We start from the raw sequence: 18,923 nt of genomic DNA, 5'->3' as shown, positions 1-18,923 counted from the left end.
CCCAAAGAAAAACAGCGCAGACGACGGGGCAAATAAAGCGCTCCCCTTGCTTTGTCCCATCGTGTGGTCTAGTTTTCTTCGAGTTGTCAGTTATTTCTCGGATTTTTTTTTCAGTATCCTTAGATAATTTTCTTGTAGGATACGAGGACTGCTTGCTTGTTTACTTTTTAGTTGAACTTACTGTTATTTTCTCACAACCTAGTTCCAGAAACCTCGAAATCTACGAGGGGGGTTGCTTTTAGTTTAAATTTGTTTGCCACTCTTTCTCCTTTAACTCATGTGAGCAGATTTAATGCAAACGACCTAAAAGTTAGCAAGGTGTTTGACCTGCTACTACTTTTTGACCTGCCACTGTTTGAATCCATGGAGGCAATATCAGTCAGCCCCTCCTTCCAATGGCTTTTTTTGTTTTGTGCTTCAAACCTAGTTTTGTTAAACCACTGTTTTTCTCTATCGTTGCTAAATTATTGGTTAATACAGGTATACTAGCGTCTAGCTAAATTTCCAGAGCCAGATTTTCTGGAATATTCATACATCAAAGAAAACATTGTTATCCGCATGCCCTTCCAGAAATTCTTTAGTTCGTAACTTAAAATCACCTGCGTAAACGCGCAGCGAAATGAAATCCCGGGCCATCTCCACTAACGTGAAACCTGGGAAAGGGGTGAAGCATGCAGTGTATAAGTGTATTCTTGGCGACTTGGCGTTTTTGCCAACGGAAAAGAAATCGTTGGGGTAGATATATACAGCTTTGCTGTAAAAGTCTCTTGTATTTGAAGCACGAAGCTCTCTTACGCGAGGCGTAAATGAGTTTCCCGGTGTTTCAGAACCGTGACTAGCTACGCGAGACGATGATTACGACGACGACAGGAGACGCCAATAGCGCGAGCCCCTATGGGGCTTCGCCCCTACTCGTGAGCAGAAAATTCGTACGGTTAGGGTTTTGCGTTTTCCAGTTTGGTGATTTCCAGCTTTTATTTTCTGGCAAATTTGGGTCTGTTTCATTTTGTGATCAGTGATCATTGTGATCTCGTATTTTAACACATTTCCTGCGGAGTGAATTATTGATGTGCGGCCAAAATTTCACCCCTTTAGTAGCACACGTTTGGGTTCCTCTGAGTACCACCATGTGGATGTTGACTGTTTTATCAATTGTAATCTGACGGGGCGTCGGACAACAGGTAGTTTTGGTTTTATTTTTTTATGGCATGCCATTGGGGATAAACTCCTTGACTTTCGATTCGCTGTTCATTAGTGGTTGGAGAGTGGTCCGAAGCGAGGATACTGAACGCTATTCACTGTGTCGCTGGTTGGCAGGTGGAGCTCGAGTATGCTCTGGACATGGACGATCCGAGCTACGACAGGGCTTGTGCCGAGTGGTTGGCTGAGAAAGCCAACTGGGAAGGCGATGGGCTCACTGGATGCACGGACAAGTATGGATGCACTGCTCTATTTTACAGCGAAGCTGTTAGCCTCTCGTTGGTCGGAAAATTTCATGTCGTAAAAAAATAGGGAGGACCCAGCAGTTCTCGGCCAAGACGCCGAGCGAATGAGTCAGACTAATCTGGCATGCAGCATAGAGCTCAGTACTGGTGTAAAGGAAAATCACAAAACAAGCATCTAAACCGCATGATTCAAGATAAGGCGCCCGCGAGCAAAGGTAACCCCCCTTTGCTCTGGTAAGGATTAGGTTTGCACCTGCTCTCGAAATAGGATGGGGGTTGACGTCATTCGAGGGCTGGCTAGCGCATGCGCCCTCGCCCAAGACGCCGAGCGCAGGAGTCAGGACTTGACATTTCCCGCCAGAGAAGCAGCCGAGTGGGAGCGACAAGCCCGCCTAGACAACGAGGAATATTACATATACTTTCGCAAGGCGGAATGGCGCTCATTTTTTAACACGAAAGTGTTTTATTCCCGGATACACCAAGATTTCGGTGGCGTCAAGTGACGCCAGCACAACGAAGCAAAAGAGGGTGCACCCCTGCACACAGTGTATTTTTGCGGGGAAGCAATCTTTAGTACTAAAGAGTATGTTATACTTCAGGTTGTTCGTTTGCCGGTTTTATATTTTAACACGAAAATGTTTTATGACGGGATACACCAAGATTTAACTGTATCATATCCGTGACGGAAATGACGCCAGTACACCTTTGCCGAAGTGACCCCCCAGTAGGACGTCGCTCGCCAAGCACACCCACAAGACAGCCGCCGAGCCGCAACTCATGCTCAGCTGCAGATTTCGCTGCACATTTCAGTTTCGTGTCTGACTTATTCCTATGACAAAGGAATCAGCCACAGTTTTTTTAGGATAGTTTTTCAGTCAGCCAACCAGTCTACAAGGAAGTGCATTAGTTTTTTGGCGGTACGCTACCGGTCCCACTAAGAAAGCTTTCGCTTAAAAATCAACGGGAATTAAACCCAAATCGCCAGAGTAAGAGCCGTAGATTTAACACCACGCCACCTCAGCATGTTGCCGGCAGCAGAACAAGGGTTAGCTTAGTGCGTGCGGCGATGACGTCATATCACGTGACGTATGACCGTGACGGCACTTGAGCAGAACGGGTGCCCCCCAGCTGTAGAGATCTGATTCTGGGGAAGCCGTGGCGTGGATTATGTCATTAATGAGCGTAAACACATACTGGTGGACGAACAGACAACAGAATTATTATGTGCTTGCGCTGTTCTACGATACAAACTTTCACCGACTCGCCCGGTAGGCTATGTCATACTGTGCCGGATAGCGTCGCCAGTCTTCCCGTAGGAATTAATTCGCGCTGAAAGAGGAAGAGACGCACACATCATGTAACAGTAAACATATTGCCACAAAAAACCGTAATGCTTTCACCTTCAGAGCACGCAAGAAAAATTTAATTTCCCTGGGAATTTCTTGCTGTGCTTTGACAGAGGAAGGGGAAGGGGGGGGATGTCCCTGGCACAACGAGAGCATCATTCTGTTGTTATTTTGTGACACTTTTGGCCTTCGACGACAGGGGATGTTAATTTAATTGTTATTTTTTTCTCTTTTTCTGGTTGCTTATTTCTTGGAGAGTAGCAACCTGATGGACAGGGAGATCCTGACGTCAATTAGGTCGTCCAGAACTGACGAAAATTACGCCATTGGCATTCTCAGGCCGGGTGAGAAGCCTCCTTCATCTCTTTCTGGCAGTTTTTTTTTTTTGTCTTCACCAAAACATCTCTTTTTCGGGGAATACTGCCTGTTCACGTACGCATATAATGAAGGTTTGGGAGAATGAAGGCTTCCACAAACCTTGGATTTGTGTAGGATCCGTGCTTGGTGTTCTCATATCGCGTGTACATTTTGATGACCAAGGTTATGATTGCACAATGATACCCACCTCCTTTTACAGCGAAAAAATTTAACAAACATTTTGTTTCCAGTAAAAGGAAATGTCAGTGAACCTTTTCATCTGCTGTTAGAAAAGTGTGTGTTACACAAAGAAGACACCGAGAAACGAAAATACGACGAAGTAGCTGAACAGAGGGGAAGGAAGCGGGCAATACGTTAAACACTACATCGTATACAAACAATCATGTTCTCTCCTATACAAAAAAAAACACTTAATATTGCCAACCCCTTTTTTTGGCAATAATCTTTCTCCAGCCTAAAACTCTCCGCTTTAACTCCCTCTGGGAGCAATGTAACAAGTGCTAGGGCGTTTATAGTAAGAGCCGCAAACGTAAAAAAAAACGCTTTTACGGAGTCGTAGAAGTCCCAAATAACTTAAAATTTGGAATGAACTGCAATGAACAGACAGACAACAAACTACGCGTTATAAGGCCAGTCTTGGAAGCATACACCACTGACACACACAACAGACACAATGGAGTTACCCTGGCTCGATTACGGATGGGCCACACCCATGCAACACACTCCTACCTGCTCACGGGATCTCCAAGACCCCTGTGTAGCAGGTGTGGAGACGGCCAATTCGTGATCCAAGTGCTACTTCAATGCAAATCACTCCACAGAACACGACACAAACACTTCGCCGAACTCTACCGACAACACATGCCACTGCACCCAGCGTTATTCCTGTCTGACGATCCCATGTTTTCTGTCAAGCGCGTTTTTAAATATTTAGTAGAAGTGAAATTTTTAGACCCTATTTCATACCACGCATAATCACAACCTGGCCCTCTACACCAGCTGTCCTCATTGTCTTTACCAATTTTGATTGTGTTCTTGCTCACTGATTTTAGTATGTGCATAATCTGTCATAAATAACAACTGTTTTGGCGCTCTTTGCCCCAGTCGGCCTTGCGCCAGTAACACCTAACCATCAGCATCATCTGAAAATTTTGACAATGAAAGCTTACAGAGAGCATTGGCACGACTTTCCCTTTGTTTGATTTTGAAGTCCCAATAATTTATTAGTCTTTTTGGCTCAGTACAGGCTCCCTTTTAGGTTAGAGCTGCTTCCTTCAATTGATTGCATATCGTACAACAGCATTATATCTTCTGCTGCTCCAGTTCCACCTGGACTGAGCGTCTTCCGAATGTCCGACTGTCGTCCGAAGTTAAACGATGTTGTTATGACCTTGTGCCCGCAGGCGAGCTTCACCTGACACCACTCCACGCCGTCCTCCAAATGCGGCCGAGCTTCCAACATCTTGAGCCGTCTGGAGCAGGTAAGAGACGCCTCACAAACAAATTGAGCAGGGAAGCTTGATGAATTTATTAAGTCCGCTCAGATGTTTTCGAGAATTATGGACGCCCAACTTTTTCTGAAAAAAAAAAATCATTCGATTTCTCACACTTTTCAGCTTGCCTGGTTAGTATAGGGTCAATTCACGCAAGATTAGATCTGTCTACTAAGAGGGTGCAAGTTTAATTCTCGTAGCGGCGTGCAGGCTTGATGGCGCCAAAGCTTGTTAAGGCATGAACAAATTTGTTTCGTGCTGTTTTGCAATTATTTCGTTTAACTTTACTGCCTTTCCCTGCCCTTTCTTGTCTCTCTATCAAGCGCGCTTTTGATAAATTTTCGCCCGTTAGTATGTTAGTGTAAGATGGGTAAGAATGACTTGGTAAAAATCTCACACAATGTCTTTAGACAATCTGCACAGGAAAAGTGTGTGGTCCCCGTAAGCGATTTTCTTTTCAACTATTTAGAACGTGCACTATCCGTGTATCTTTAATCATAGTAAGCATCAGCTTGTGGGTAAGCATTGCCGAAAGTGTGGCATTGGCCAATCTTATTGCAAATTTTGAGGCCTTTTTCTGGTATAATTTTGTAACGCAACTACCACATTGGGTATGCTGATTCCCGCCTTCAAATACCTCAGAAAAGAGGGATGAGGGTTTGCTAATATAAATTCCAAATTTTCTTCTTTTGTTCTCAATTCTTGTCAGCATATTTGTTCTGTACCTAATTCAATCTAAACGTGGGCCAATTTTATTCTTTCAGATGACTCAGGCAAGTACTACTAAAGTTAAGCACAGCACGAAGCGAAAGCAACCTTAAGAGTGTAGTAGTGATGTCCAGAAATGAATGTGGCAGCTTTTTAGCAGTTAGTATTATTGTATTTCTCATAATTGTACCATCCAATCATGCCTTGTCCGAACTAGTATCAGTTTAGTACATTTGCTTTCAGACTGCCTCGGTAAGAGCTTTTGCAAATTAGAGTTGCAGTTAACGCGGAATAAGGGCTGCCGCTCTGATAGTAAAGTGGTCACAGGAACAGTTTAGTAGAAGAATATGTTCCAGAATTTAAAAAAAAAAAACGTTCTTGTGATGATGTTTGCTGAAGGCAGTACTTTTGGCGCAAACAGTGTTAACCGAGAACATGTGGAAACTGGGAGGTAAGGTGTGGGGCAAAATCGGGTTACTGGGCGAATTAACAAGATAAGGTAATTTGGGAATGAAGGGAACGAAGGCCTCTGATTTTTGGAGCACGAAAAATTGCATCGTGGGCAAATCATCCCTCGCGAGTTTGGCCGGTACGGTAACGGTTGTAAGCTTTCATTATTGGCTTTTAGTTTGATTTCCTGAAATTAGATGCGAGGGAAAAAGCCTTCGCCTTTTTTTGCCGACAGTGTTAAAGTGGCTGATTTACTTTTATTCTGTATTGTGGAATGCCTTTGTAATATGCTCTTCCTGCCCACAATTTTGTTTCTTTTTCCCAAGAGGGGATGGTTAGAGCAGGCAGGGTTGTAACTTTTGATGTTCGAAGTGTGTTTGTTTTTGTGGTGGTTTTACTAATGCGACGTTTTTTTAGCAGCATTCCAGGGGGCATATTATTTAAAAGAGTTCTATCATAGGTGATATTGGTAGCAGGTGCAGGAGCGTTTGATTTAGAGATGCTCCTGTGAAGTGACTCGGCGTTTTTTGTTTGCTCTTCGCGTTCTTGTTTATGGGATTGGACTCGGCAATTAACTTCTTCGCTTGCTTGTAGCCCACGCAGAAACGGAGGAAGAGGAGCAGGAGGTGAAGCCGACATTGGTGCTGATGAAGTTTGAAGAGCATGAGTCATACCGGGAGAAAAGGGCCCGTGAGAGGTCGTTCCAATTCGTACAGCAGAAGGAGGAGAAAGAGGCCTGGATTGAGGCCAACTATCACGGGCCGGAGGTAAGTATCTGCGGGGTCATGGTCAGTCTTCTTCTATAAGATGAAAAGCCTTAAGTGCCCCATTGTGCAACAAAGCAGCGCCCTTGCTGTGTTGTATCTTCGTTGTATAGGCTGTGTAGCACACATTCACGCCATCCGGTGAAAGAACTTCCCAAAAGAATGTTTCACTGCAAGCGGTTGCATTGCGCGGGAAAACCAACTGCGAGGAGGTCGATGCGGCGCTCCTAATTAAGCATAACTAGAAAGGGAAAGCGCTTAAACAAGGAAGGTGTTGTGCCTCGTTGCGCAAAAATTCGGCGGAGTGGTGGCGTTTTTTCTGGGCTGCAGAAAATGGGCGCTGTTGTAGACTGAGGGAAAAAGCCGTTTGAGTTCGTGTGGAAATTGAACCTCGGTTCCAGAGTACGAGCTGAGTTGAGTGCGTTACATTTATGCTAGAGGCGGAACAAGAATTAGCCGAGTGCGTGTGGCGCTGACGTCATATCACGAGATAGGTGCAAGTGACGACACGTCAGAGCAGGGGCTCGCCAGGCACGGAGAACTCTGATTCTGGGGAAACTAGGACGTCAACTGGGTCCAGTGTGCCTGGCGAAGTTATCCCACCGGAAAGCAACTAAAGGAAAGACAAACATGACGTCGCGGTAAAGAAGTACTTGACAAGTATCGCTGGGGGAAGCTATAAGGCTTTCGCCTTCAAGCATGTATAAAGACTTCAGTTTTGGTTTAGTTTTGGTTAGGCTGTTGGTCGTTTGTTTTTCTAAGTTCCAGCGATTGTAAACGGCGTCCTGAATTAAAAAAAAAAAATCTGGTGAAACTCGCGCAAGGCTTGAACCATGCATAGCGAAAGCACTGAAGGGCACATCACTATGCATTTGTACAATTTTGAAATTGTTTATTTACATGTTCCGCCGTCGCTTTGCCCTGCGTTATAGTATAGTCATCGTCATATGAATCGATATCGTCTCGTTCCTCAGGCCAAGCATTGAATGCGTGGTAGCGCTTGACGACAGCTGGGGCGCAGCCGCGGCGCGTACGTGCACGACGCATGAGCGGCGTTTATTGGAGTCGCGTCGAGGTTGCGTGGAGTCGGAACTGCGCCAGCTGTGGCGTTGTTGGTTGCTAGGCAACGTGAGGGGCTCCTGGGAGTTTTAGCAGTTTTTTTTTTTCTAAAGGCACTGCGCGAGCCGGGGACAATGGGCGGTCCCCGCGACGCACGCGCTGACCAGCACTCAGTATTTTTTTGCTCCTGTGGGTTTTCGCCCCCCCCCCCCCTCCTCGTTTTCTTTTGTTTTTGCTAAAGCCGCTGCGCCTGCGGATATGCTTGGTGGGCGCCGCGAGGTACGCGCTCACGAACGCTGGGGATTTTTTCTTGTCTTTTTAACGCGTTGCTTGTTATGCTCTACAGACGGTCAGCGACATCAGCTACAACGCACGCACGAGCACCAGGCATTTGCTTGGTTTTGTTAACTGCCGGGCTGTCGCCGCGAGGCCACTGCTCACATGCGCGCGCTGGGAAATTTCTTGGTATTTTTAACTGCGAACACGAGAAATTTCGATTTTCTGAAGAGCTTCGCTGTTATTATGTCGCTAAAAACCCAACGTTGGTACGCCCGCTTGCAGACGGAGATGTCCTGCGTGGAGCGGTCAAAGCTGTTCTGCCGGCAAATGGACGCCGACATGTCGGATCTACCTGGGACTCTGCCCCAGTATTTCCAGAGCCTTGTCACTGACAAGAAAGAAAGGTGGGGGCTCTTCTGACATTGGCGCCATTTAAGTTAACGCCAACCTCAGACTGTTAGTTGCTTTCTTCATGTGGGAAGTTCTCCATTTTCCTTCATTGCGATTTATTTGTTCAGGTTTCCTTGGACGAGGCTCCGATAGGAACATTAAACAGGGGGAAGCGCGACAGGCAGTAACATAAATTTAGCACTAGGAGCAACACTGTGTAAAACAATAAAGTGTTCACACCATAGTTACAAAAAAAGAAAAGTTTCCGGATAAAAGGGCGTATTAATGCAAGAAAGTCGCACACACAAGCGTACAGGTTGCAGAGTGCAGATGCTTTAGTGCGCACACAAATAACGTGCACAGCAAAAAATCCGGGGCCATCTCCACTAGCGTGATACCTGGGGAGGGGCGAAGCATGCAGTGTATAAGTGTATTCTTGGCGCCTTGGCGTCTTTGCAGAAATAACTGCCCTTCTTACGCCCTTTCAAATGAACCCAATACTGAGCCCAATACTAATATGGACTGCCACACACTGCCAGAAGCGCTTCACCATGGGTGAGCAATATTGGAACCCACTTCTTACGACGGATCGCCGCAGTGCCGGCAAACTCCCCATAGAAACAATGCATTAAAAACCCCGATGTTACGACGCTGGTGTGCACGCGGTCCGCTTCATACGGCGGACGTTGGCGGGGTTAAACCGGCGTGTTTCCTACTTTTCCCGCAGCTTCGTCGCGACCTTTATAACTTAACCCCCGTTTGACGCGTCTTGATTGCAAAGGTAAGCAGTCCGCGGTCGTCGAGACCACTTTCTTGACTCAAGCAAGCGGGCGAGCACTGGCAGGCGGTAGCTTAAACTTCGACGGCCCCATGCGGCAGCAGAGCGCCAACGCGCCAACCGCAAGAAGCCCTAGTGGCCGGCGGACCGCCTACTTGACGCATGATTTCCAGCTCTCATCGAGTCGACGAACGTGAAAATACACACATATATATACGGGATACCGCACGGCGAATGTTACATCATTCCTTTATATCCCTCTTTTTCTTCTATCACCGCCTCTGCATGCTCCCTCGCCACAAGGATGTGATTTTGGCAATAGAACACTCTCGCCTTTTTACCCTCTCAATTTGCTCAGCCACGTCTGCCTTGCCATCTATATCTCGCGCGCGCGAGGCGCAGGGCTAGCGCAAAAACCGCTGGTGGCGGGGGAGTGCACAAAATAGGCTTTGCGTTAAAAGCTTCGTATTTCAGTCAGGGGTTCGCCAATTACCCGAGAACACGCTAAATAAAGTAATTCAAAATTTTTAAATGTATTCTTAGCCTATCTGTCACGTCAGACCATCTATAGATATACTATACTTGTGAATAAGTTAAGAACGGCAATAAACCGCTGCGGCGGCTCAGTGTTGCGCTGCTGAGCACGAGGTCGCGGGTTCGATTCCCGGCCGCGGCGGCCGCTTTTCTGGTGGAGGCGAAACGCAAAAGCGCCCGTGTGTACGAGATTTCGGCGCACGTTAAAGATCCCCAGGTGGTCAAAATTAATTCGAAGACCTCCACTACGGCGCGCCTCATTCCCTGCGTTGCGTCGGCGCGTTAAACCCTACAATCAATCAAGAACGGCAATAGCTAATGTAAGGTATCACTGCGCTTAGCGGCGGACCCGGATGTCAACGGGCGCGCTCGTTTTGAAAGGAGATTGCTATAGATGCGGGACATCGTTCGCCTTTTCTCACGTAGTTTGTTTGTCGTCGCTGCAGTAGTTTATAAGCATATAAAGTCCAAACAATCACGGAAACTGGTCGGGCCATTATTCGTAGTAACGCACTACTTGCGCCGCGCGAAGCAACATCCGGCACAGCGGAAGCTTCATTTGCCGTTTAGTAAGTTGTACCCAAGTATAGGGCGGCATTTACCAATACCCTGATCATTCGACACCCCGGCAATACGACGCTTTCGTACGTTCCCTTGAAGTCGCATTATTAGTGTTCCACTGTAATATGTTTTTGCGATTTTTCTCTCCACGTATGTGTCGGTCACTGCCGCCATATTCGGACTGCTGTGAGAGAGAGAGAATTTTTTTTCTTCCTAAATTGCTCATGAGGACAAATAGTGTAGTGAAGGAACCGACTATGATTGTTTATACTGTAATCGGAGATAATCCATCGCACTGTCTGGGGCACTTGCGTCGGAAGACTCGCTACTCCGTGTGAAAAAAACTGCTCCCTGTGAACAAAACTGCGTCTTTCGCATTTTGTGGATAATAAAAAGGCTGCGAATACTCGATAGTAACAGAAGGTTTGACAGTTCGTATTCAAGTACTGTAGTCAAAACCCATTAATGTATCTTTCTGCGTTAATGCGTTTGCGAAAGAAAAGGGAACTCGTGTATACAGACACAGCGTATATATCAGACACCGCGAGATCATCATCATTCGGCTTGGCGATCTTTGTCTTTGGTGGGGATCACCACCTTGGTCCTTAAATGGGCAGTCTGTTCTACGCTAATGAGAATGGAATGACAAACGCGGTCATATTCTGTTCCTGATGAACGATAGTTTTTCACGCACAGACTAACAGCTAAATACGCTGTCTCCCCGTGTTTTTTTAACACGAAAGTGTTTTATTCCCGGATACACGAAGATTTTGCTGACGTCATATCCGTCATGGAAGTGACGCCAGTACAATGAAGCAAGCGGCCTGTAAAGGACGCATCCCTGCACACAGGGTGTTCTTTCGGGGAAGCAACCTTTAGTACTAAAGAGTACGTTATTAGGATTGTTCGTTTTCGGGTTTTATATTTTAACACGAAAATGTTCTATGTCGCGATATCCCAAGTTTTGGCTGACGCCATATCCGTCACGGAAATGACGCCAGTACACCTTTGCCGAAGCGACCCGCCAGCAGGGCGTCGCTCGCCAAGCCCACCCACAAGACAGCCGCCGACCCGCAAATCATGCCCTGCTGCAGAGTTCGCTGCAAATTTCACTTTCGTGTTTTACTGATTCCTATGATTGAGGAATCAACCACAGCTTTTTTTTTTTCTGTTCCTGTGCATGTGAACGTCCTGCCCACTTCCTCTTCTTTCGATCGCACAGCTCAGACGCGGACGCGGACAAGGCAAACACCAAGAAGACGGGCTGCACACATATGTCGGCGCCGGACGCCCTGAACAGCCTGACGCTTCTGGACCAAATACAGGCTATCTTCCTAAAAGGTGGGTCCTTCTTCGCTGCATCATAAAATCATCATAATATCATCTTCAACCTGCTTGCATCCACAGCAAGACAAGGGCCTCTGTCATGTTCTTATTCCTTCCTTGCGACGCCCTAGCCCACTCTTTACCTTTCCACTAGCTGATTCCATCCCTTCATTAAGTCTTCCCCTGCTTCTAGTAGTCCCATCCTTCGCAAGCCACTCTACTACCCTGGTGGAACGCCAGTTGTAACTTCTCCGCGCTCCAGATTTCAATTTATTCGCGTTACTCAACTTAGTTGGTCCTCTGGTATGGGCTGCTTGTTTCCTGTCCCCGAGTGTTACCTAACATGATCCGGACATTCAGGTTTCTTCTGTTCGCATGTTGTGTCTCCTCGTGCAGCCAATGTGGTGAACCTGGCAGAACTGATGACCATGCTCCCACCCCAGGGAGACATGTTGGACGTCTTGCGGCAGCTCACGAAGGTGGCCATTCTCGTCCGAGGATGCTGGGTGGTCAAGAGGTGAGCACATTAGTGGGGGAAACCGGTGGTGGCCGTGACAACGTTTGGCGGCATAGATGTACCGAGTTACGTGGGGTCACGAGGCGGGGGCTTTTAAACGGACACGGGGGTGTAAAAGCATGTTGGCCTGGGTCGGTAGATTGGGCTGTTGTGAATACAAATGCATCACTCACAGTAGGGGCTTAGTAACGCATTAAATGCCCAAGCGTAGAAATGGGCATCGCTCCTCAATTCCCTTCCTTACACCACAGGTGATTTAACTGGTTTGGTGGAGCTAGCTTGCCTGAACGTATTTCGAAAAAGAAACACTAGCGAGTTTTAGCTGACAGTTTTTTCACGCTCCGCTCCGCTCCGATAGCAAGCGCGACCACTGCACATGCGTGGTGCGTTCGGCGGCGAACGGCATTGGCTCCGGTTGCGCTGAGCGGGACGCCGCTACCGGAGCGGACCGTCAAAAACGGACAGCTAAAACTCTCTACTGAGGCAGAAGGGGAACGTAAGTGTAAGAAAATGTATGCAGGAGCTTTTACGTGGCGTGCACATTTTTAGCTAGCAAACATTGTAATGATTAAAATGCTTCAGCCCAGACAGAAAGCTTTCTTTCAGTTTCGATTTTATCGACATGTTTGGCCTGATGAAAGCAGTCAAAAGGTGCCGCATGCGGGTGAATGCGAGAGTTTACTGTATTTCTTCACATGCAATATATGTCACAGACATATGCAACAGCCAGCAGCGGCCGTCAACTTCATAGATGGGGGATTGCGTGTGTATTTTCCACATCTTCTTCCAGAGAGCAGTAGTTCATGGGGAAAGTTTTGCTAAGAACGTTATGAACAAGTGACACTACGTCCCGTGTCCAAATAACTCCGTCGATTTCAACGCGTGATTCAAGAACCGTATGAAGGAGTAGGACAGGTTTGTACATTATTGTTGTTTGAGCCGGGAACATTTTTTTAAATACTAAAGTGTGTTTCCGCGTGGCTCACTGTCGTGCTTGCCAGCATTCCTCTTGGCATGACACGTAATGATTGGTAGATCTAAAAAAATCCGATTTCAATAGTTATATGGCGCTATCAGCAAAGTTTTTTCGGGTTCAATGTTTTAAGTGATGCTCCTTCATTTGTGGACAAAGAAAATATTCCCGCCAAAAATCAGTTATCTGCCTCTTTGAAGGGCTGCTGAAGAGATTTTCAAAAAAATGTTGGGGAAAATACTTTATAGATTTTTAATTCTGAATTGGGAAGACATGTTTATTTTATGTGTAAACACACTCAAACCACCTTGTTTCGCCAACACAAATGACCCCTGCCCGAGGCCGCTGTCAGAGGAGTAGATGACGTCATATTCAGAAGCGCCGGTACTTCGGTGACCTCTCCGCCTGAAGAGCTGATGCGAGCTGACCCGTTCAAATGCGAGCCAGAAAGTCTTCCGGGGAATGGAAAACGCACACAATCTTTCCTTAGATGAGGAGAGCCTGAGGGAAGCATGAAGGCGACAAGTTCGCTCGCGGCGAGCTTTAGAAAGGTGTTTTCCTCCAACGACCCGCTCCATACAATTTTTTTCATCGCCAAACTGACCCGCGCTCTCCATTTGGGTTTTCCCCGCACGACACACTTCAGTTTTCTTTAGTACACTACCTCTGCGCATGTCTCTACTGTGCCATGACGTGCCACAGGGTTACTTGACTAATTTGATATGCATCTAGGCTCAGACTTCACGTTCGGGGAAAACTTCGTCTCTGTGGCAGGCGCGACCGGGCGCGGCTGAACAAGAAAAAAATCCAGGGACTTAGCAGTGGCAGCATAGCGCGAATCTTGTGAAAGGGTCCGCAGCGGCGAAATTTAAGTTCTACTCTCAGTCAAGATTTCGAGATATCCGCAGTTTGGCCCGAAAATACGGGCAATAAATACATGGGACGTATTGGTTCGGTGCCGCGGGAAATTTCGACTTAGCCGATTTTTCGAGATATGTGAGTTCGAGTTAACGAGGTCTCACTGTACCAGCATATTTGTGACATAATAAAACGGTGTGAAATGAGAAAGCTTATAGACTTGTTATTTTATTTGGTGTATTGCCTCATGTCAGCAAGCTTTTGGGGGATGTTTGACACTTATATTCATAGCTATCTTCCTCTATTTTTTCGTCCCACAGCGACGTGCTGTACCCGAAGGGCACATTGAGCCCCAGGACTGGAGTGCCGGCCGAGATAATTTGTCGAGCTCGTGACTACCTGGTGAGTTAACCGCAGCCTGCTTGAATCTATTGGTTTTTTTTTCTTCTTCTTGCGCTCATACACTGTCTCCAAAAGATTACCGACACAATTTACAAAACCTGAACCCCTCCCAACGGTTGTACCACAGCAGGAGCAGAATTTCCAGAAGGCGCGTAGTCTCACTGGCCTACCCACATACTTAGATATTAGGCAAGGCCATCTCCATCACAACAACAACAATAACAATAACTAACAATAACAACAACAACAACACACTAATAACGATAACACGATAATAATAATATTTAAAACCTATTTGGGTCCCCTACCGGACTAAGGCCTCTCCTATTGATCTCCAGATGCTTCTGTCTTGTGCGGTCCGGATCGATTCGCTGGCTCCCAATTTTCTTAGTTCAACCTTCCATCGAGTTGTTGGCCTTCCCTTTCTTCTAGGCCGTCTCTCGCTATCCACTCTGTTGCCTTGGTGGTCCACCAGTTGTGAGTTTGTCCCACTACATTGGCCAGTCCGAGTCTTTTTTCGAAATTTGAAGCATATATCTTCCAGCTGAGTTTGTTACCTGATCTAGGAAGCTCATTTCCTCTCCCTAAACGTTATTCCTATCCTACTTCGTTCCAGGGGTCGCTGAGCCGACCTAAGTTTGTTGCCATGTACATGGGTTTATTATATGCTAAATATTTTGTAGCGCAAGCTACACTGGCCGAGGTTGAGCAGTTTCGCGTGTGCAGTGAAGGGCCGTTCTGCGCAAGCGCGAAGGGCATCGGATTGGATTGGATTGGATTGGCTTGGCTTGGCTTGGATTTCATTGGATTGGATTAAAGTGGATTGTGTTGGATTGTGTTGTGTCACAACCGCGGCAGACGCACTGGCACCGGCGCGTACCCAAGTGTGCGCCTCAATTGCACAGGAGCCAAGTCTGACGCTGCGTCGGAGCCGCTTTATAGCCGTTTCGCGTGGCTCGTGATGAGCCGTGCTGAGCATGCCCGAAGAGCAGTGGCTGGACTGGACTGGACTGGATTAGACTGAATTGGACTGAATTGGACAGGACTGGACTGGATTGGACTGGATTGCTGAACCTTAGCTCACGCTACGTATATCCTGGTATAGCAGAGCTAAGCCACTACTAATTTTTTCTATTACTTCATTGATGACACTAATGCGTTCGGTTGTAGAGTATCCTTTGCTAAACACAGCCTGTTCCTTGAGTTGTTGTAAATCTGAGCTGCGGGTTATGCTGTTAAGAATTACTTCGGTAAGCAGTTTGTATACAACCGAGGATACGCTGTTGGGTCTGTAATTCTGTAGATGCGTGGTATGTCCCTCCTTCTGAATCAGAATAGTGTCGACGTTTTTCCAGGGTATGAACACTTTTAAAGTTGCTTGGTGTCTGCAAAAAGGAATGAGCCTCCAAGACCCGTTCTGATGTGTCTTTTAATAGAACAGCGTGTGATGATGATGATGGGCATGAGAAAGGGCAGGCGCCATCTTTTTCAACATCCTCCCCCGCGCGAAAATGGCTACAAGTTTCATTATTTGTTTAGAGCCCATGGCAGGGGAGCAGTCCAGTTGACAGGCAACAAGAATTCATGTCCGTTGAAGCAACCAGAGTCGGGAACCTCGCCAGTTCTGCTTCCACCGATGATAACGCTGCTTCTTATATCGTTGGGCATCCTGATTTCGTGAATCGCCGTTGAACTGTAGAAAGGAGTCCACGAACGGACTATTTCATTGCCGCCTGTGGGTGGAAACTCCGTTCTCCAGCCGGCATTCGTTTTTTTTTTTTTCCATCACAGACCTTGGGTCTCCTTCTTCGTATGCCCTTGAAATGCCTCGTGGACATCCTTGTATGTATGCGGACTATTTCTCGTTGTCTTTTCTTTCGCGTCACCCTCTCTGTAACAACACTGGAGTTGTCTGCCACTTGGTGTCTTCTTTTCATCCTGACTATCCGCCTCCTTTGGCGCCACTTTCTTCTTGAATGGGTCACGATGCAATACAAACCAGCCTTGCGGTTCTTGTTCTTCTGTATAGTTGTTTTCAGAGGACTGTGAATTCGTTGTTTTTGATGTCCGATGACTGACGGTCAAGTCGTTAACTTTGATTTCTGTTCGCGAATGTCTCGCTACCCTCACGGTCATTTCTGTTTCTTCTGAGCAGCCATTGTACGCAGGATGGCACGTGCCGGCTTCAACGAAGAAACCAAGGCATTTTTTTTCTGTTGGAGGTTGATCTCACCAATTCATTTCTGGCCTACCGTCGTCTTTGTGTTGTTCGGTTACCAAAATATTATTTTCATTTTCAACTTCCGTATCACCATATCACCTTTCGGGTGCTAGCTGTCCGATCTCTGATCAAATTCTGGCTTTGATGGACGCAATGCGAGCTTGCCGGCTTGTTCTGGACTCGGGTATTTTCATTTCCAGCCTCAATGTTGCAGATATATCCATGGCTTGAACATCAAACGCGTCCATCATCTTCGCTTCAAGATTGTCAATGCCAACAGTGTTCTCAACTTCTCGGTTGGTGTTGGCCGAGCAACCATTTTGTTCCGTAAGTCTTTAAAACATCAGTCGACTCACGCATAGATGGTTGCTCGATGAGGAGAAAGTATTCAACCTTGCCAAGCAGTTGCGTTAGTTGCTCCCGGAAAATCCGCCGTCTTTCGAGTAGGGCCTCCATGGCCCAGCCCAGCGTCGCAGATCGTCCTGGCAGTTACGCAGCCGGAAAAGCACATCGTATGTCTTGGCAAAGGAGCAGCAGTATTGGGTCCGGCTGTTATTTTCTTCTTCTTCTTAAGCCGGCCCCCAGCTGAATCGACGGATTGGTTTAAACGGCGGCTTCTTTCTTGCTTCTCAGGTGTGAGAAGAGGGCCGACGACAATAAGACAAATCCGCTCGGAGTGGCTCTTCTCTGGAGGTCCCTTGGCCCCGGGTTTCGGCACCAAAAGTGTTGAAAAAGCGACGAGCAGCCAACACCCATTCTGATGTGTCTTTTAATAAAAAAAAGCTGATGATGATGATGGGCACGAGTGAAGCTAGGCGACATCTTTTTCCACAAGGGGTTCTGGAAATCAGTGCTGGATTAGGAAACTTCGGGGCCCGGGGCTACTGCGTTCTTGGGGCCCTATGATGATGATGATTCCGCTTATATATGCGAAAATTTTTGAAGCCCATGTTATGCTCTCTGATCAGTAATAAATTATACATAATTTTACCCTTTCCGGAAACTAATTTGTTGGCTTGATGTCTAGTATTATATAACGGATTTTATCAGGCGCATAAGTTAGTATGATTTGATTGCTGGTCCATCACAGATTCGCAATTAATCGAAGCGCCGTGTTGGCCTGCACACGACATGGCATAGGAGAGTATTTTCTTACCAGAAGCATATTTTATTAAGCCTGTAAGGTATTAGTTTTATTGTAAAGTACTCCACCTGCATATATGGGAGGGCTCAAAGTCCGCGCAGGCAGCTGTCACTCACAGACATCTGCCAAACAGTTCGCCGCCACGGCTTACGGGCCAAAATCCTGTAGGTTACCCGAGCAGGCGGGGGTGGGAGGTGGGGCTCACTTCACACATGTCGCGCAACGCAACCTTCCTATCACAGCACGATTAGTACAAAGACGATAAGCAGGAAAATGACGCTTTTTAGGCTGGGCAGCGGTCCGCTTCGTGCATGGGTTTGCGCATGGCCGTCGAACTTTCAGCGGCGATGAACTCCTGTTGCGCAGCTGTGATGGTCTTGCTAGTCGGCAAGCCGTTACGCATTAACTCTTTCGCAACCGCGAAAAAAGGGCCGATTTTCGACATCCTCGATCCCTTTTTTTTTCTTGAGTAATTTTTATTGCGTTTGGCATTGTGATATACCAAATATACTTCTAATCAAGCTTTGGAACAAAAATAACTCCAGTGTGATAGGTAGGAAACGGTTTGTTATTTCAGCTGTTAACAAAGGAAAAAACACACGAAACCGAAGTAAACAAAACATACACATGCAGCTGAACAAAGCTGCAAAATTAAATTCGAAGTTCTGGAATATACAAAACGTTACACATGATGTCAGCTCACATTCTGGAAAGTTTCATTTCTGTACGTTATAAACTCTATTTTTCATGGCCCTTCAAGCTAGGGGTGGTGACTGCTGTGCCACTCAGAAAAACAGTTGCGGGAGGACGTGAAGCATAGGGGCACTTCGCATGTGCTGCACTTGTTATATGTTTTCTGCTCTACTTTCTTCTTTCGATAGCACAGCTTGCAGTTCTTCGACTTCTCCATTTTCTGGGGTTGGTGGCGAATTGGCTCTACACTTGGATATGGAGCACGGTCTTGCTCGATGTCATTATAATCCAAGATCTGCTGAATGAGCTTCTCTCTAAAAGCAAGCTGGTCGAATCGGGCATTTTGGGCTAGCTCTGGGACTCCTGGGTTTTCTTTTCGATGGCCTTGGTAGAGGATGAAACTGTTGACACACGCTATGTCCACGCAATGAAAAAACAGGGTTTTCCACCAGCGCACGCATTTCCTCAAGACATTGTAGGTTCCAATTATTTGGTCCGATTTATCCACACCCAGCATGCCAGCATTGTAGTCTTGGACAAGCAGAGGCCTCTTGATGGTAATCAAAGTCCATCTGTCACCTATCTTCTGCCTTCGCGTGGCTGG

General features: G+C 46.7%; 1 protein-coding gene across 1 annotated transcript in view; it reads left to right on the top strand.

Moving 5' to 3' along the window:
- The window catches only part of LOC144139785 (DNA-directed RNA polymerase III subunit RPC5-like), a 38,816-nt gene that overhangs the window by 4,905 nt on the left and 14,988 nt on the right, over positions 1-18,923 (top strand). Inside the window, exons 3-9 of the mRNA XM_077672043.1 lie at positions 1,318-1,441; positions 4,573-4,650; positions 6,424-6,587; positions 8,205-8,326; positions 11,408-11,526; positions 11,908-12,028; positions 14,180-14,261. Of these exons, the coding sequence (XP_077528169.1) occupies positions 1,318-1,441; positions 4,573-4,650; positions 6,424-6,587; positions 8,205-8,326; positions 11,408-11,526; positions 11,908-12,028; positions 14,180-14,261 (810 nt within the window). The remainder of the gene's footprint in view (positions 1-1,317; positions 1,442-4,572; positions 4,651-6,423; positions 6,588-8,204; positions 8,327-11,407; positions 11,527-11,907; positions 12,029-14,179; positions 14,262-18,923) is intronic.

The sequence above is a fragment of the Haemaphysalis longicornis genome, unplaced genomic scaffold (assembly GCF_048455015.1).
Source record: "Haemaphysalis longicornis isolate Haplotype H1 unplaced genomic scaffold, Haemaphysalis longicornis Haplotype H1 scaffold_5, whole genome shotgun sequence".
In the NCBI taxonomy this organism is placed as follows: Eukaryota; Metazoa; Arthropoda; class Arachnida; order Ixodida; family Ixodidae; genus Haemaphysalis; species Haemaphysalis longicornis.
The sequence above is the reverse complement of the archived record's forward strand: the minus strand, read 5'-3'. Positions and strand labels throughout refer to the sequence as shown.